This window comes from Crinia signifera, chromosome 7 (assembly GCF_055691185.1).
Source record: "Crinia signifera chromosome 7, ASM5569118v1, whole genome shotgun sequence".
In the NCBI taxonomy this organism is placed as follows: Eukaryota; Metazoa; Chordata; class Amphibia; order Anura; family Myobatrachidae; genus Crinia; species Crinia signifera.
In genome coordinates this window covers 49,240,960-49,257,001 of record NC_139223.1, presented here as the reverse complement: position 1 = coordinate 49,257,001, position 16,042 = coordinate 49,240,960, and the positions used below count along the sequence as shown (strand labels likewise).

General features: G+C 45.3%; 1 protein-coding gene across 1 annotated transcript in view; it reads right to left on the bottom strand.

The window, feature by feature from the left end:
- ABCA3 (ATP binding cassette subfamily A member 3) overlaps positions 1 to 16,042 on the bottom strand; it is a 51,061-nt gene that overhangs the window by 23,459 nt on the left and 11,560 nt on the right. The window contains exons 7-19 of the mRNA XM_083153023.1: positions 15,803 to 15,919; positions 14,439 to 14,559; positions 14,171 to 14,344; positions 13,847 to 14,028; positions 11,659 to 11,802; positions 11,104 to 11,233; positions 6,366 to 6,520; positions 6,136 to 6,291; positions 5,629 to 5,839; positions 4,883 to 5,033; positions 4,525 to 4,623; positions 4,206 to 4,389; positions 2,869 to 3,175 (exon numbers count right to left, since the gene is read on the bottom strand). Of these exons, the coding sequence (XP_083009149.1) occupies positions 2,869 to 3,175; positions 4,206 to 4,389; positions 4,525 to 4,623; positions 4,883 to 5,033; positions 5,629 to 5,839; positions 6,136 to 6,291; positions 6,366 to 6,520; positions 11,104 to 11,233; positions 11,659 to 11,802; positions 13,847 to 14,028; positions 14,171 to 14,344; positions 14,439 to 14,559; positions 15,803 to 15,919 (2,131 nt within the window). The remainder of the gene's footprint in view (positions 1 to 2,868; positions 3,176 to 4,205; positions 4,390 to 4,524; positions 4,624 to 4,882; positions 5,034 to 5,628; positions 5,840 to 6,135; positions 6,292 to 6,365; positions 6,521 to 11,103; positions 11,234 to 11,658; positions 11,803 to 13,846; positions 14,029 to 14,170; positions 14,345 to 14,438; positions 14,560 to 15,802; positions 15,920 to 16,042) is intronic.

Sequence of the window (16,042 nt, the reverse complement as noted above, 5' to 3'; positions counted from 1 at the left end):
GCAGTTTTTGAAATGGCATCATTTATGGGGGTGTCTCACATACAAGTCCCTCAAAGTCACATCAGAACTGAACTGGTCCCTAAAAAAATCAGTGTTTGAAATTTTCTTGAAAATTTGAGAATTTGCTATTCATATTGTAAGCCTCCTAGTGTCCAAAAAAATTAAAAGGAAGTTGAAATAATGATGGAAACATAAAGTAGACATATGGTCTATGTTAGTTATTAACTATTTTGAGTGGTATGATTATTTGTCTCACAAGCAGAAAATTTAACATTTTGCAAATTGCTAAATTTTCCATTTTTTTACGAAATTTTGGTATTTTTCACAAAAAAACACAGACTGTATCGACCCAAATTTACCACTAATTTGAAGTACAATGTGTCACGAGAAAACAATCTCAAAATCACTGGGATAAGTAAAAGCAAAAAAAAGTTATCCCCACTTAAGTGATACATGTCAGATTTGAAAAAAAGGGCTCTGTCAGGAAGGCAAAAACTGGCTGTGTCAGGAAGGGGTTAATATATATTTAATTTTAATTATTTAAAAAAAAAATTGGTACTTGTTTCCTAGCACGGCCACAATCGTATGGATCGTGTACCTTTAAGTTAAGGTACACGATCCATACGATGGACCCGATTTCCTTTGAAATCAGGTCCATTTGGCCGGCTAGGACAAAATATCGGGGGCATCGCGTCGGTCGGGACCGTTAACAATGGTCCCGACGCGACCGACGCGATGCCCGCGATTTCCCCATAGGCTTCAATGTTAAAAAATATTTTAACATTGAAATCGTGTCGGGAAAGGTAAAATATCGGGGGCATCGCGTCGGTCGGGACCATTAACATAGGTCCCGACGCGATGCCCCCGATTTTTCCATAGGCTTCAATGTTAAAAGATTTTTTAACATTGAAATCCTGAAAAAATGTGAAAAATGTGAAATGGGCCAATATGACCCATTTCACATTATAGATGTCCCCGTCGTCACCCCACGATAGACGCCAACCCGAAGCGTGGCGAGCGCAGCGAGCCCGCGAGGGGCGGCGGTGCGCGTCCTCCGACCTTTTCATTCCCCTACTATCCACGTCGGCGTGGAGTTGAGAATAGAATAGTGTGGCGAGCGCAGCGAGCCACCGAGCCCGAAGCGTGGCGAGCGCAGCGAGCCCCGCGAGGGGACGCGTATAACTTCACAGGTATACGCGTCCGCTCGCCATGCTTCGGGCTCGGTGGCTCGCTGCGCTCGCCACACTATTCTATTCTCAACTCCACGCCGACGTGGATAGTAGGGGAATGAAAAGGTCGGAGGACGCGCACCGCCGCCCCTCGCGGGCTCGCTGCGCTCGCCACGCTTCGGGTTGGCGTCTATCGTGGGGTGGGGTGTACGCCGTGACATTTGGGGGGGTTGGGAATATTTTACATTGAATCCAATGTAAAATCGGGTCCCAGGGAACAGATTTACATTTCATTAAAAAAAAAAAATCGGGTCCAAAATCGGTCGGTCGCGTCGATCGCATCGCATGCAACCAAATCGCATGCGATGCGATCGACCCGATTTTTCCGACACGACCACCCCGATGTAAATCGGTTAGGCCGTGCTAGGAAACAAGTACCAAAATTTTTTTATACACTTTGGCCAGCAGGGGGCCGGGAGCCGAGAGCAGCTCTTAAGATTCATTTATTCACTGGACTCTGGTCCCGATCATTACATATGCACGATCAGGACCAGGGAGTGCAGCGGCTGATGATCCCAGCCCCCTGCCAGCTCTGGGGGGGCTCTGCCAGTGTCCTGGCAGCCCTCCTCTGTGTCAGGCGCAGGCAGGGAGACTTCCATCTTCCTGCCTGCCACCTTCCCCCAGCTCCCTGCGGCATTAGCCGCAGGGGTTAAAATTCGCCACCAGGGGCTCACTGCCCCTGACGAGTTGAATAGGGTGACAAGGAGGGCTGGCAGCAAATGCTCCAGCCCTCCGGAACCCTGCGAATGTGCAGCGAATCCTAAACAGGATTCGCTGCACATTTCGTAAATGTGCATTGAACACTGCACCATGTGTAGCTGTGCAGCTTAAAAAAGATGTTTAGTGATCAGCACCATCCCCAGCAGCAGGATGAGGCAACATAAGAAACTATAAATAAATAACCAGCATAGCAGGCTCACCACATGTAATTAATAAAGAGGACAGCAGCAGGATGAGGCAACATAAGAAACACCGGGCTACTGGGAAGCAGGAGGAGTGGCCACCAGAGTCTAGCTCCACCTCTTACAACGGCACCTTTTTCAAATGTTTTTTTTTTCTATTACTGACCAGCTTTTTAACGCAGGGCATCCCGCTAACTGGGTGCGCTGCCTATACTGACAAGCTGCTGGTGCGGTCAAGGCTGGGGTTTGCGAGGCGCTGCCTGCAGCAGCATCCAGAAATCCCAGAGACAGTGGTCTCAGAGCCGGAGACCACTATGCAAACCGTAGTGGCGGAAGGGTTTCCCTGGCAGCACCGCTGATGTGGACAGTCGGAGCAGCCTCTTTACTGTCCTCCTCATGCTGCTAGATGAATCCCTAGCTAAATAACGTTGTCTCACAGGAGAAGCTAAAAACATGACCAGCTCCCACTGGTCACGAAGACTGAGTTGGAGAGGGATATAGAGGGGAGGGGCAGACACACTACTCAGATTATTTAAAGTGCAATCTCCCAGTTACTACACTTCTATACCCACTGTAAAGTCTACATTCCAGTGTCCCTGCTGGATGGGGAGAAACAGACTACAATGATGAGCACAATTAACACTTTAGTTGCCAGTTTGCAGAAGTTTAGATAAAAGCTGGCCACCTCAGGGAACCAAACAGAAGGTCCCAAAGTCCCACATTACCGTGTTGCTCACCTATCACTTCTTGTGGCTCGGCATATTGTTCATCAAGCTGATCTCTGAAGCTCTGTGCCAGGCTCTGCAGCAGGAGAGAAGCATTGGGCGGGAGGGAGTACGGCACAGCCGTATAGCCATAGGGTTGTAGGGTCATCTCTAAGGCTGGGGAGTCTTGTGGTCCTGGGAATGTTTTTCCTACAACCAGAGCCAATGTGGTAAATACCAGGGGAACCAAGAACTGTCCCACAACCATCTTCCAGTTTCTCCAGCTGTACGCCGCTCGCTTTACAAAAAGGGCATAGAACTGTTGGCACCAAAGGGAACACTATAAAAAAAAAAAAAAAGAGGGAATTAATAGATGTTTAATTAATCTCTAATTGTAAGCCAGTGGAAAGGGGTAAAAGGATTTGGAGGAGCGGTAAGGAAAGGGGAAAGAACGGTAAAGAAAGGGGACCTGACAAACCAAAAGCTCTACTGCACAGTTTATCTCCAGAAGGGTAGATGTATGAAGCAGTGATAAGGGAGGAGAAGTGAGCCAGAGGAGCAGTGGCCCATGGCAACCAATCAGCTGCTCTGTATAATTTATATTATGCAAATGATATATGTTACTTCGGTGCTGATTGGTTATTACGGACCACTTCGCCAGAATGCACAATACTAGTCAGTGTTCCCAATCGTTTTACATTGCAAACCAGTGGTTCACAAACTTTGTGCCGACACCGTGGGGTACTTGCAGGGGTGTTGGTGGTCCTAGACCAATTATTTATGGTCAATATATTGACAAACAAATCTTGTCCCTCACTACATAACTGAACATAAGGATAGATATACACACACACACTTTTACTTAATTTTTTATGGGTTTTCTAAATTTCTCCATAAACTGTTGGCCTAGGGGCGCCGTGAAAAAGGTTCCGATGCTCAAGTGCACTTTGATTCAAAAACATTTGGGAACTGCTGGTGTAAACTCATTTGGGTAGTCCAACCTTAACTTGTTTTAGATCACTGTATGCAATTTGCTCTGAACCTATCGTGATCGCCTCAATATACAGCGCTGTGAAATATGTCAGCGATATAGAAATTTTAAGAACAATACTAATATTAATAAAAGTCAGATCACTTCCTTATCCAAGGGCCTAATATAATAACCGTCACTATTCTGGCAAAATAGTCACTAGATTTAAAGCAGCAATTAGTTTACAGATAAGACCAGGCTAGTTTAGCCTTTAAACACAATTTCCGCTTTAAATGAGCCGACTGCATAGATGGAATCCGACCAGCTCCTGCAAAGTTTTACATTTGGCCCCATGTCATCAAGGCTCAGTGTTCTGCTATTTCATTGGACTTCTGCTCACCCCTCCGTTGAGTTTGATGTTGGAACAGTCATCCGTAATAAGAGTTCCGCTGTCCTCCGTGCAGTCGCTCATTGAGCAGGACTCCTCTGCTGCCCAGTCATTGACCCGTCGCTCATGCTGATACTGGAGAGCAGGCAGCTGGATGGCCTGGAGGTCCAGACTGCTGTCTACAAGTTTCCCCACCCTAAAACGTATAACTAGAACGTCAAGATTTCTCAGCAAAGACAATGCAAGAAATAAACATGCAAAAGCCATATAGCTACGTCCATACTTGTTAACAATATCTTTTAGAAGTGTTTATAAAATGTTAAGGTCTCACCGTAAAAATACTTCCTCCATAGTGGTGACAGATGCTCCATAACTGGAAATGCCCAACTCATTGTGGCGACGTTCCAGCTCTGAAAACAGTGGCTCAAATCTAAGGGAGGGGAAGAAAGGGATTTAAAGGTGGAGTCAGTTCGGAACAGATCGGATCATATCTACGGATAAAAGTAAAATATGTGTAGAAGAAGGGGGAACGTGCTCCTGCCATACACTGAAACAGTCTGGGGCTAATGAAAAACAGACCCACATTCCGTTACAATTGCAGGATGGTATCAGTATAAACATATGGTCATATTCTATACAGAATTAAAGCGCAATGCCCATATTATAAGGCAATGCCATAGGACACCTACCTGTGAGTACTCTCTTTGGGCAAGATATAAGATAATTCTGCCCCTGCATTACTCTCCAGGGCAGCACAGGGTACATAGCTGGTAATGAGGTCTGTGATTTCCTCCACCTGGCAGTGTGGCTGCTTGACCATCACCATATGGTACCCGGCACCTGTGTGACAGGAAAAAGGACAAGGATTGAGGAATTATCCAGGATAATTCTGCATAATATGAATATTATCTGGCATGTGGATGATCACTATTGAATGTACATCTCTGGGTTACATCTCCAATAATTCTATTTTATAGCACAAAAAATACAAATAAAAAAAAAATGTTCTATTTCTGTTGTATGTACAGGACAGCAGCGATGTCAGAGGGTAGCGATCACCTTTATAAGAGGAGATCAGAGACCACAATGCCATTCTGCCCCAGAATGCCAATCTTCTGCAATGCCCCAATCTTCTGCTGGCTGCATTCAGGTTTCTATGTCCTGGGGTACAGAGCATGGTAAGGATCTAAGGAGGTGATTCTAATATACTCTCTAGACAACGAGTTCGGCCCTGTCCTGATGGTTGTGGGACTGCGCATGCGTATGGTCTTTTATGGGCATCTGCAGGTCCCCTTTGCGAACAGCTTCAGCGACTTACATAGTCCTCGAGTCGATTGCAGGGATTGCATTCTATGGTTGGCAACCATCGAATGATTTTTCCAGCAGCACAGCTTACTGATTCAGGCGCTAAATGCGTCCCTCCCTCTCGCCTCACCATATTTGCTTTTGAGGAAAAGTGAAGATCCACAGCACTGCAACTGGCCCTGAGCCATTATGGCGATCCTGTCTCCCAGCAGGTCGGCCTCATCCATGAAATGAGTGGTGAGGAGGAGGGTGCAGTTCTTCTTGTGCTGCCGCAGAAGCTCCCACGTATCTCTGCGGGAAGCTGGGTCCATGCCAGACGTAGGTTCATCCAGCATCACAACCTGAAGAGGAGAGTTAGTTATAGATATATGCTCGAGCGTTCCACTCTGGCTAAGGTGGTCATTGCCAGAACCTGACCTACATAAGTGGAGAGAGCGTTGGCCATGAAAGATTTCTCTACATCAGAAGAAATGCTACCCATATGTATCCTAAGATTTGGGGTCCCTGGTGTTGGGTTAGACAGGAATTATGTAATGATGATTCCCGCTACTAGTAGGCACGTTCTTTCAGAGCCTGTGTTTGATACTCCCTCTTTCAATTTGCTTCTCTGTTGACATAAAACTATGGGTTATCTTACTTTGGACCCTCCTATTAAGGCAATCCCGATAGACAGTTTACGGCAGGTTCCCCCAGACAGCTGGCTGCTCAAAGCTGAACGTTTCTCCTCAATCCTCAGGATTTCCAGGATCTTTTCCACCTCCTCGGGGCAGCGCCAGCGCGGACATCCTTTTAGCTAAATAAAAAAATACATAGTCAGGAAAGATGAATAAAATGTTATGTAGCAGCTATGCTATAGAGGACACTTACCCCTGCGTAGAAGTAGAGGTGCTCCTCAACTGTAAGACCCTGGAACAAGACATCATGTTGCGGGCAAAGCCCCAGATTCCGCCTAATGAGGGCGGTGTCCCGGGAGATCTCAAAGCCACCAAAATAGCATTCGCCAGTGGATGGAGGGATGAGGCCTAAACAGAAGAAGAAAATTATGTTTTATGGAATACATTAGTGACCATCTGGCTGGTAATAGTTATAGGAATAAACAGATTTATTGGGAGCCATCTAAAGCAGGCATGGCCTGGCAAGGCATGCTGGGAAGTGTAGTTTCACACCTACCAACAAGAGTTACAATGTATGCATACCACAGTTTCCCCTAACTCTTGTTTAAATGGATTAATTCTGGTCATATTCAGTTATCACCCAATAGGCTGCCCCTGTCCCTGGTGTCATATAGTTACATAGTATAGAAGACTGAATAAAGACTTGCGTCCATCTAGTTCAGGGCTGAGCAATAGCGGCCCTCCAGATGTTGATGAACTACACATCCCAGCATGCCTTGCATCAGTTTCACCATGGCCACATAGCAAAACTAATGCAAAGCATCCTGGGATGTGTAGTTCATCAACAGCTGGAGGGCCACTGTTGCCCAGCCCTGATCTAGTTCAACCTAGGTTTATAATAGCTTATCCCTGATTGTATAGTATGTTCTGATATTTTTAAAGACAGATTATGTTTCTTATTTGTACCCATGGATGTTATTAACCAATAAATGTTTATCCAACCTTATTTTAAACGTATTTATAGTGTCTGCCGACACCACTTATCCAGGAAGAGAGTTCCAAAGTTTGACTGCTCTGACCGTAAAGAAACCTTTTCTTCTAGATGAACAAAATCTTTTTCTTCTAATCTAAACTCATGCACTTGTGTCCTAGATTCCTTTCTAGTAGAAAAAAGGGTGTTTGACAGTTCCTTATATTGGCCCTTGATATATTTATACATGTTGAGCATGTCCCCCCTTAAAAGTCTCTTCTCTAGTGTGAATAGTCCCAATTTGCTTAATCTTTCCTCGTAGTTTATATTCTCCATTCCCCTAATAAGCTTTGTTGCTCTTCTTTGGAATTTTTCCAATTCTATGATGTCCTTTCTATAGTGCGGGGCCCAGAACTGGACTCCATATTCGAGGTGAGGTCTAACCAATGTTTTGTACAGAGGCATAATTACTTTTGAGTCCCTAGTTTCCATACCCCTTTTGATACATGCTAGAATTTTGTTGCTAGGTTACATTGGACACTGCACCCCAGATTGTTATCTATTTAGACTCCTAGATCCTTTTCATGTACTGAAATACCCAGTGCCTCCCCGCTTCGGTTATAACTAGCACACTGGTTATGACTTCCAAGTTGCATGACCTTGCATTTGTCCACATTGAACCTCATCTTCCACTTTTTTGCCCACTCATCAAGATTGACAAGATCATTTTGAAGCGTGGCTACATCCTCTGATTTAATAACTCTGCTCAGTTTTGTGTCGTCTGCAAAGATGGATACATTGCTGAGTAACACCATCCCAATATCATTAATAAAACGGGCCCTAGAACCGAACCCTGTGGCACTCCACTTAGTACTGGTATCATATTTGATACGGCACTGTTCACGATCACTCTTTGTTCTCTGTTACACAGCCAGTTCCCTACCCATCTACAGATATTTGCCCCTAATCCCTAGTCCTCCATTTTATTAATCAACCTCTTGTGTGGGACAGTGTTGAAGGCTTTAGCAAAATCAAGGAAAATCACATCTACAGCGTTTCCATTATCAAGGTTTTTGCTAACCTCCTCATAGAAACCTAGTAAATTAGTCTGGCATGAGCGATTTTTCCCGAACCCATGCTGGTTGATACGGAGTACACTATGAAGGTCTAAATATTCCTGGATACCATCCCTTAAAAATCCTGCAAATATTTCCCCCACTATTGATATTAAACTCACAGGTCTGTAATTAGCTGGATCCTTCCTTTTTCCTTTTTTGAATATTGGCACTACCTCCGCTATTCTCCAGTCTTTTGGTACCTTTCTTGATTATAGTGAATTATCAAAGATGTAATATAGAGGGGTCGCTAGTTCCTCCCTTAATTCCATTAGTACCCTAGGATGAATCTCATCCGGACCTAGTGATTTGTTTGTTTTAATTTTGCCGAGCCGCAATATTATCATCGGTCGTGAAATCAATATTGAGATCCGGCTTGTTCATCCCATTTGTGGTAAATGTGTGTTCCACTGTCTGCTCTTCCCTAGTAAACACTGATGAGGAGAACTCATTAAACATTTTTGCTTTTCCCTTATCCTCCGTAACACTTTTACCATTGATATCGGTTAATGGGCCTATGTTCCCTTTAATTATTAATTTACTATTTCCCACGCTATTCCTTTTAGGGCTTCCCTGAATAATTCGAAGTTAGCTTTTCTGAAGTTTAGTATTTTTGCCTGTCCTGTATGTTGTAGTTTACAGAAGTTGATTTCCAGTGAGACCATATTGTGGTCACTGTTCCCTAGATGTTCAATTACTCTGGTGTTTGAAACTAAATCTATGTTATTTGTTAATACTTGATCCAATAGTGCCTCATTACGAGTAGGAGCTTCTACCGTTTGTGTGATCAACTGATCTTTGAGCAAGCTTAGGAATCCACTGCTTTTTGATGTTTTACATGTTTCGTTTTTCCAATCAATGTCCGGTAGATTTAAATCCCCCATAATTAATACCTGCCCCTGATCTGACGATTGTTTGATTTGGTTTAATAGAAGATACTCATCCAATTCATTCATGTTCGGTGGTCTATAGAATACCCTTATTAGAATTTTGTGATTAGGTTTTTTGTTATGGTCGATAATCTCCGCCCATACGACCTCCGTGTTATCTTCCTCTGTACCTGTGTTCATTACTTTCTCACACGATGTTAAGTTATTTTTTTACATATAGGCACACCCCCCCCCTCCCCTTCTATTTTCCCTGTCTTTTCTGTAGAGTGTATAACCCTCCATGCTTAATGCCCAGTTGTGTGACTCATTACACCATGTTTCTGTAATACCAATAATGTCATAATCGTCCCTCGTGACCACAGTTTCTAGTTCCCCGATTTTTCCAGCTAAGCTTCTTGCATTAGCCAGTAGGCATTTTAGTTTATGTTTAGGTACTTGTTTCCTAGCACGGCCACACCGATTTCCATCGGGGTGGTCGTGTCGGAAAAATCGCGTCGGTCGCATTGCATGCGATTTGGTAGATTTTTGTAATTGAATGAAATGTGAATAGGGTCCCTGGGACCCGATTTTACATTGGATTCAATGTAAAATATTCCCTAGACCCCCAATTTTACACCGTAAACCCCACCCCACGATTGACGCACCCGAAGCGTGGCGAGCGCAGCGAGCCCGCGAGGGGCGGCGGTGCGCGTCCTCCAACCTTTTCATTTCCCTACTATCCACGTTGGCGTGGAGTTGAGAATATAAAGTGTGGCGAGCGCAGCGAGCCACCGAGCCCGAAGCGTGGCGAGCGTAGCGAGTATACGCGTCCGCTCGCCACGCTTCGGGCTCGGGGGCTCGCCACACTTTATATTCTCAACTCCACGCCGACGTGGATAGTAGGGGAATGAAAAGGTCGGAGGATACGCACCGCCGCCCCTCACGGGCTCGCTGTGCTCGCCACTCTTCAGGTTCACGTCAATTGTGGGGTGACGACGGGGACATATATAATGTGAAATGGGTCATATTGGCCCATTTCACATTTTTTACTATGTGAGATGGACTTAATCAAGTCCATCTCATCTTGTGCCATTATAATGGCACAAGACCGACGCGATGCTCCCGATTTCAATGTTAAAAAATATTTTAACATTGAAGCCTATGGCAAAATCGCGGGCATCGCGTCGGGGCCAATGTTAATGGTCGCGACCGACGCGATGCCCGCGATTTTCCCTTTGCCTGCAAAATGATGCCCGCGATTTTGGCCGTGCTAGGAAACAAGTACCTATGTTTATTTATAGTTGCGTCACTAACATTGTATTTGATTTCTCCCCTAGACTTATTTGGATTCCTTACTAACTTCCTTGTACCCACCTCCCTCTCAATAGACTCTCTACTGTCCACTGCCCAACCTATTAACAGTTTTGAGACGTTCACGCCTTCCCATACTCTAAGATCATCTGTATCTAAGAGCTGTAAGGAGGTAACATAACGGTTATTACAAAACATTTCTGAAGCACCGTTGGAATTACCCACGTTACCACCCTTATTAGTACCCCAGACATTGCCTGTAACTCTATCCTCCCCCCGTTCACCTCCCCCAAATTGATCTTAACCCCCAATCCTACTATTCTCTCTACTGGTCCCATAACATCTAGCTACCCCCGTAAAATCTCCTCCAACCCTCTAACCATCCTTCCCCCCAGCACCGCAGCCTCCTCATTCAGGTGCAATCTATCACAGCAAAAAAGATGGCGCCTGACCGAGAAGTCCGCCCAGTGTTCCGTGAACACAAATCCGTCCTTCCTACACCAGTCCTTAAGCCACACATTTACCTCTCTGATCTCCCTTGTGTCATTACACAAGGCTTCCCTGGCATAATGTTGGAATCTCTGTCTTAAAAGGCATCTCAGCAACTGCTACTGACAAGGTAGGGGAACCGTTGCTACATATACATTATCACTGCCTGCTGGGTACTCTGCAAGTTACAGATACGTTTGGAATCCGATGGATGTGAGGTCTATGCATTATACTCACCAGTCAGCATGGACAAGGTAGTACTCTTGCCGGCTCCATTATGTCCCAGTAGCACAGTAATCTGTCCTTCATACATGTTAAGTGAGAGATCCCGCACGGCAACACGCCTCTTACCATTCACACGGAACGCCTGAGAGATGGAAAGTGAAAGGTCGGTATTTTACCACAAGCCATAGAATACTGACTCAACTCACATATAACATCACTGAGGAACAAACTGCAGCCTGGCTCAGGTATGTATAGAACACCAAGTGGGTTATACGTGCACTAGCTGTTCCTGTAAGGTAATAAGCAGCTGTCTTAAGGAGACTGAGGAGACGACTGCACAGAGATATTTAAAGATTGTAGAGACATATTCTTTAAGACGGTATATAAACTGCAAGGATGTGTTAATGAGATGCAGGAAACAGAAATACTTAATAAGAAGATAATATAATAATAATAATATTTTGTCTACAAATTAAATATTCTACAGTCTATTTCGGCAGCTATTTGAAGGAGTTATTAAATGATGCTACGATGGGGACATCTAGTGGACAGATGGTAAAAGCTCACCTTGGTTAAATGCTTAATACGGACGCCTGTTACCAGATCTGATGGTTCTTCTTCCAAGTACTCCCCCCTCAGGGTCTTTTCAGGTTCATCATCATCAACCCAATCGAACTCTGCATTTCTGGGAGTCCCACACCAATATGAAGGCTACAAGGACAAAGACAAATACTTACTACAGCATTGTAATCTGCTCAGCACCGCACTACACAGCTATCATTTTGCTTCCCTTGTAGCATCGCCTTTACATTTTTAATGGTTAACAGAATGGAATGTAGAATACGTGAGTAGACCTCCCTATATTTTGTATTTAGGAGTAACCCCAATCCTTGAAACGAATATTGAGGAAATAGGACTCATTTGGAGCAGGTTTAACAGAGACTAACAATGCACAATGCAATCTCTTCTCTTTGGAAACCAACAGTTCATACTCACATGGGCACAATGTATATAAAAGTTATCCCTTCCCCAACCAACAGGGATCCCATCTACAATTACCCTCTTCTGGCCAGTAATAATGTCATATAGAGTTTTGCGGAACCCAGTCCAGACAGTAAGCAGTTGCTAGCAACTTACCCATGACAATAAAATGTATGTCATTCTGATTAAAGCTGGGTACACACTGAGGGGTGTATTCAATCTTGGCAGCTATTTTTCGCCGGGGGAAAATAGTGCAGGGTTGCCGACCCTCCCGGAATTTGCGGGAGTCTCCCGAAAATCGGGTCCTTCCTCCTGGCCTCCGGAAGGGTGGGCAACCCTCCCGGAATCAGGGGGACCCCCACTGAGCCCCCCGATCGCGGCATTTATATGCCGCAATCCGCGGGTCTCAGGGGAGGGGGCGGAGCTAAAACGGCACAATCGTGACGTTTTAGCCCCGCCCCCTCCACGGATAACAGTAATTTCGGCTATTTGTTGTAATGGGGCGGGGCTTAATGACGACACAGTTAAGCCCCGCCCCCCAAACTGCGTAATGCAAGATCCCTCTGGGCTTCTCCCGGAGAGGATTTTTTGAAAGTCGGCAACCCTGAAATAGTGGTGGCTGCCTATTCAATGCTGCCATTTCAGACAGCATTTAAGGCGGATTCTGACCATACAGATGCCACTTTAAAACAAGTCTGATCTGTTTTGTCAGTAACGGCTGCGGATTGTCGAATTCACAGCCATTTTTCAACAATTCTCGGCTGTTTTCCCTAACAAGCCCACTTTTCGCCCTTGGCAGGTGGAACATTGAATTGTGACGTCGGGCTAATGACTGTCAGCATCCCGACTGTCGGAGTCCCATACCACACCCAGGAGTGCGTGATCATGCATAGACTCCATGCAAGGTGGACAATTTATCACCTAATGTATATCCAGCTTTAAGGAACAACAATGGTCTTACAATTTTGCTTTGGATCAATGGATTGTGTGCTGTCCCCGAGGGTGGTGTACTACATGTAAGTGGGTAGATAATGAACCCAGGAGATAGTGACTGGATTTGTCAGAGGGGCAGAAGTTCTAAAGAAGAGTTAGGGGCCTGGTTGTAGACATCCATAGTTTTGTCACGTCAGGGCAGGCAATTCTTATTCGTAAAGCAGTGGAAAGAAGAGACTTGGCAATAAGGGTATCTAAGGCTGGGTACACACCAGAAGGAACATGATCATGAGCAGATCGTGAGACAATAGTACGATGGTCACACGATCTGTTGGAGCACACAATCTGCTCACAATCTCTACCCAGCAGAAGGAATCTTTTACAAATCCTGACTGCAGCAGGTAGGACCTTGATGGCGAACCTGGACACTCCAGCTGTTGTTGAACTACACATCCCAGCATGCTCTGCTTCAGTTTTGCGATTTGGCCATGCTCAATCTGATGCAGAGCATGCTGGGATGTGTAGTTCAACAACAGCTGGAGTGTCAAGGTTAGCCACCAAGGAGGTATGATCTCCAAAACGACCAGTGGGGACGCGCAATGGATCTAAAAGATGCCCAATTTACATACAATAGATCAAAATTGCATCGAAATTGACAGGATTGAGGCCAAATCATTCTGGTGGGACTCAGCATTACAGCCTCCCAATATCTATTCTAACAAACATAATAAGTGATGTTTGAAATCTTTGTGAGTTGTGGAATTGCTGGTAAATATGTATAAAGGTCCTATGGGAAGTGTAATACGTTTACTGCGGGAATCGTAGAGTAATAAGTCCTCACCAGAATGCAGAAGTACCAAGGCTGGGGAACGCCATAGTCCCCCGGCATGATTGACTCCACGTACCACCCAATGATTGAGTAGAGGACAGAGTCAAAAAGCAGCAGTCCCAAGACTTGACCCAGAGTAAAGTTGTCATCCACGCTGACTGGGGTAAATAAATTTGACCACTGGGCTCCAGTACCTTATTGGGAAAAAAGAAAAGCCTTATTGACACCCAGCTGCGGCGATTGCAGAAATCTGGTGCATGAACAACAACATTATAGGCAATTAAAGGGAACCCTTCACATACTGTAGATGTTTCAGCCCCAGTTGACCACACTGACCTTTCCCCTCGAACATGCCGATCAGTTGCGCTCCCATGGCCATACCCACGTTGGATATCAGACAGGATGTCAGCTTCTCACTGTGAGTTATAATGTCGTACCGCGGAGAGATGAAGAAGTAGGGGATGTAGGAGAAGAAATACAGGAAACCACCAGCTGCAGCGGCCATGTTTGCTATGGGAAAGGAGACATTGGAGACAGTCACTCATTATTTCCATGATCAATACCATCGTCCGGGTCCACCAAGGTGTTGAGAAATTTTCCTCACCTCTGGAGAAAAAGCTGCTGATCATGAAACTGAAGGATATGGTGGACACTGCAAAGACCATGAGATAGGCAAAGACTACCGTAGGATCACTTCGTGTGAGCACCGCTCCCTGGCCACTGACCTGAAACAATAAAACAAATTAAAATATGATGCGCCAAAAAGCTGGAAAAGGTTATCTTTTCATACTACGGACGACTCTAGGTTGCCTAAGAGAAAACTCCATTTTGCTAACACCATTGTGACATGTCTTGGGTTATTTTAATCCAAACAGACCGAAGCTACTTTATGTGCAACCCTCTGCTGTCCACAAATCGAGGCAATCTAAAAAGCTGGCCATACACTAGAACGATCTCAGGCAGAATGCACAATTTAGACGGGTCGTACTGATAGTTCTCACGATGTGCACACAATCTATCAGTACGATGCGCTGTCCCGCGGTCAATCCTCAGATCATACGTGCTGCACGTATGATCCATCGGCTTTGCTTGCTGTTGTAAGCAGCTTTTAAAGCACATACGATCGCTCGTTCGATCTCTCCTACAACCTGCATATGATCAGGTTGCACGCAGGTCGTTCTGATGTATGGGCACCGTAACTTTTTTCAAGCTGTCAATTTCTAATGATGAAACAAAACTAAAAGGGGTGATTGATAGTGGGCCGAATTCGTGCCCCGGGTCGATGTTAGGGGTTTGGGAATATGCAAACCCCCGGAGCAAATGCCTATTTCTCTATAGATTGTAAGCTTGCGAGCAGGGCCCGCCTACATTTTGACGGTCTGTAAATACCCAGTTTTTTGTATCACTGTCTCCTTTGTAAAGCACAACGGAATATGCTGCCCTATATAAGAAACTGTTAATAAATAAATAAATAAACAAACACCTTTGGAGAGTGTCACCCTTGCCTGGGCGTTCACTAACTAGGGGGGGGTGGGCAGGAGGCGTCCGCCGTAGACCGCCCAGTGTTTTATGGGCGCACCCATGAAAATGCTGGGCGGACACCTGTTAACACAGACGTGTCTATGCCTGCTTGGGGAGGGCAAATGACGTCACATGACATCAGCGCCCGCCCCGAATTAGTCGGGAAGCGAACGCTGGAAAGGTCAGTCCAGGCTGACTTTTCTTAGCGAAAAGTGGAAAAGTAAATCGAGGGTGAGCGACCATCAAATTATTTTTTCTCACCGTGTGGACACATATGAGGAGATGTTTTGGCGTACAACATCCCCTCACATGCTAGATCGGTAGGGCGAAGGTTACCTGCTCGCTAGGCTGTGAATATACGCAGCCAAGCACACAGGCCTGAATCAGAACCTAAATGTGCAACCAATAAACAAGGCGTACTTCCTGCAGACAACTACTGGGACTCACCTGGACGCATAGCAGCAGAGTGACAAAAGAGACAGACACCAAGAGCAGGAGGAAAAAATGGATGAACCAAGCAAAGGAGTGGAGCCAGGACTTCAGCCCCATCACGCGCATGTACTCCTGTAACAGAAGGACAGGTCACAGTGTTGCAGAAAATGACAAAATAAAATGCTACAGGAATGGGTTGTAACAGCTCTGTGAGAGGTCTTCTAAATATCCTCTATAAATGCCAGCGTCGCTCAC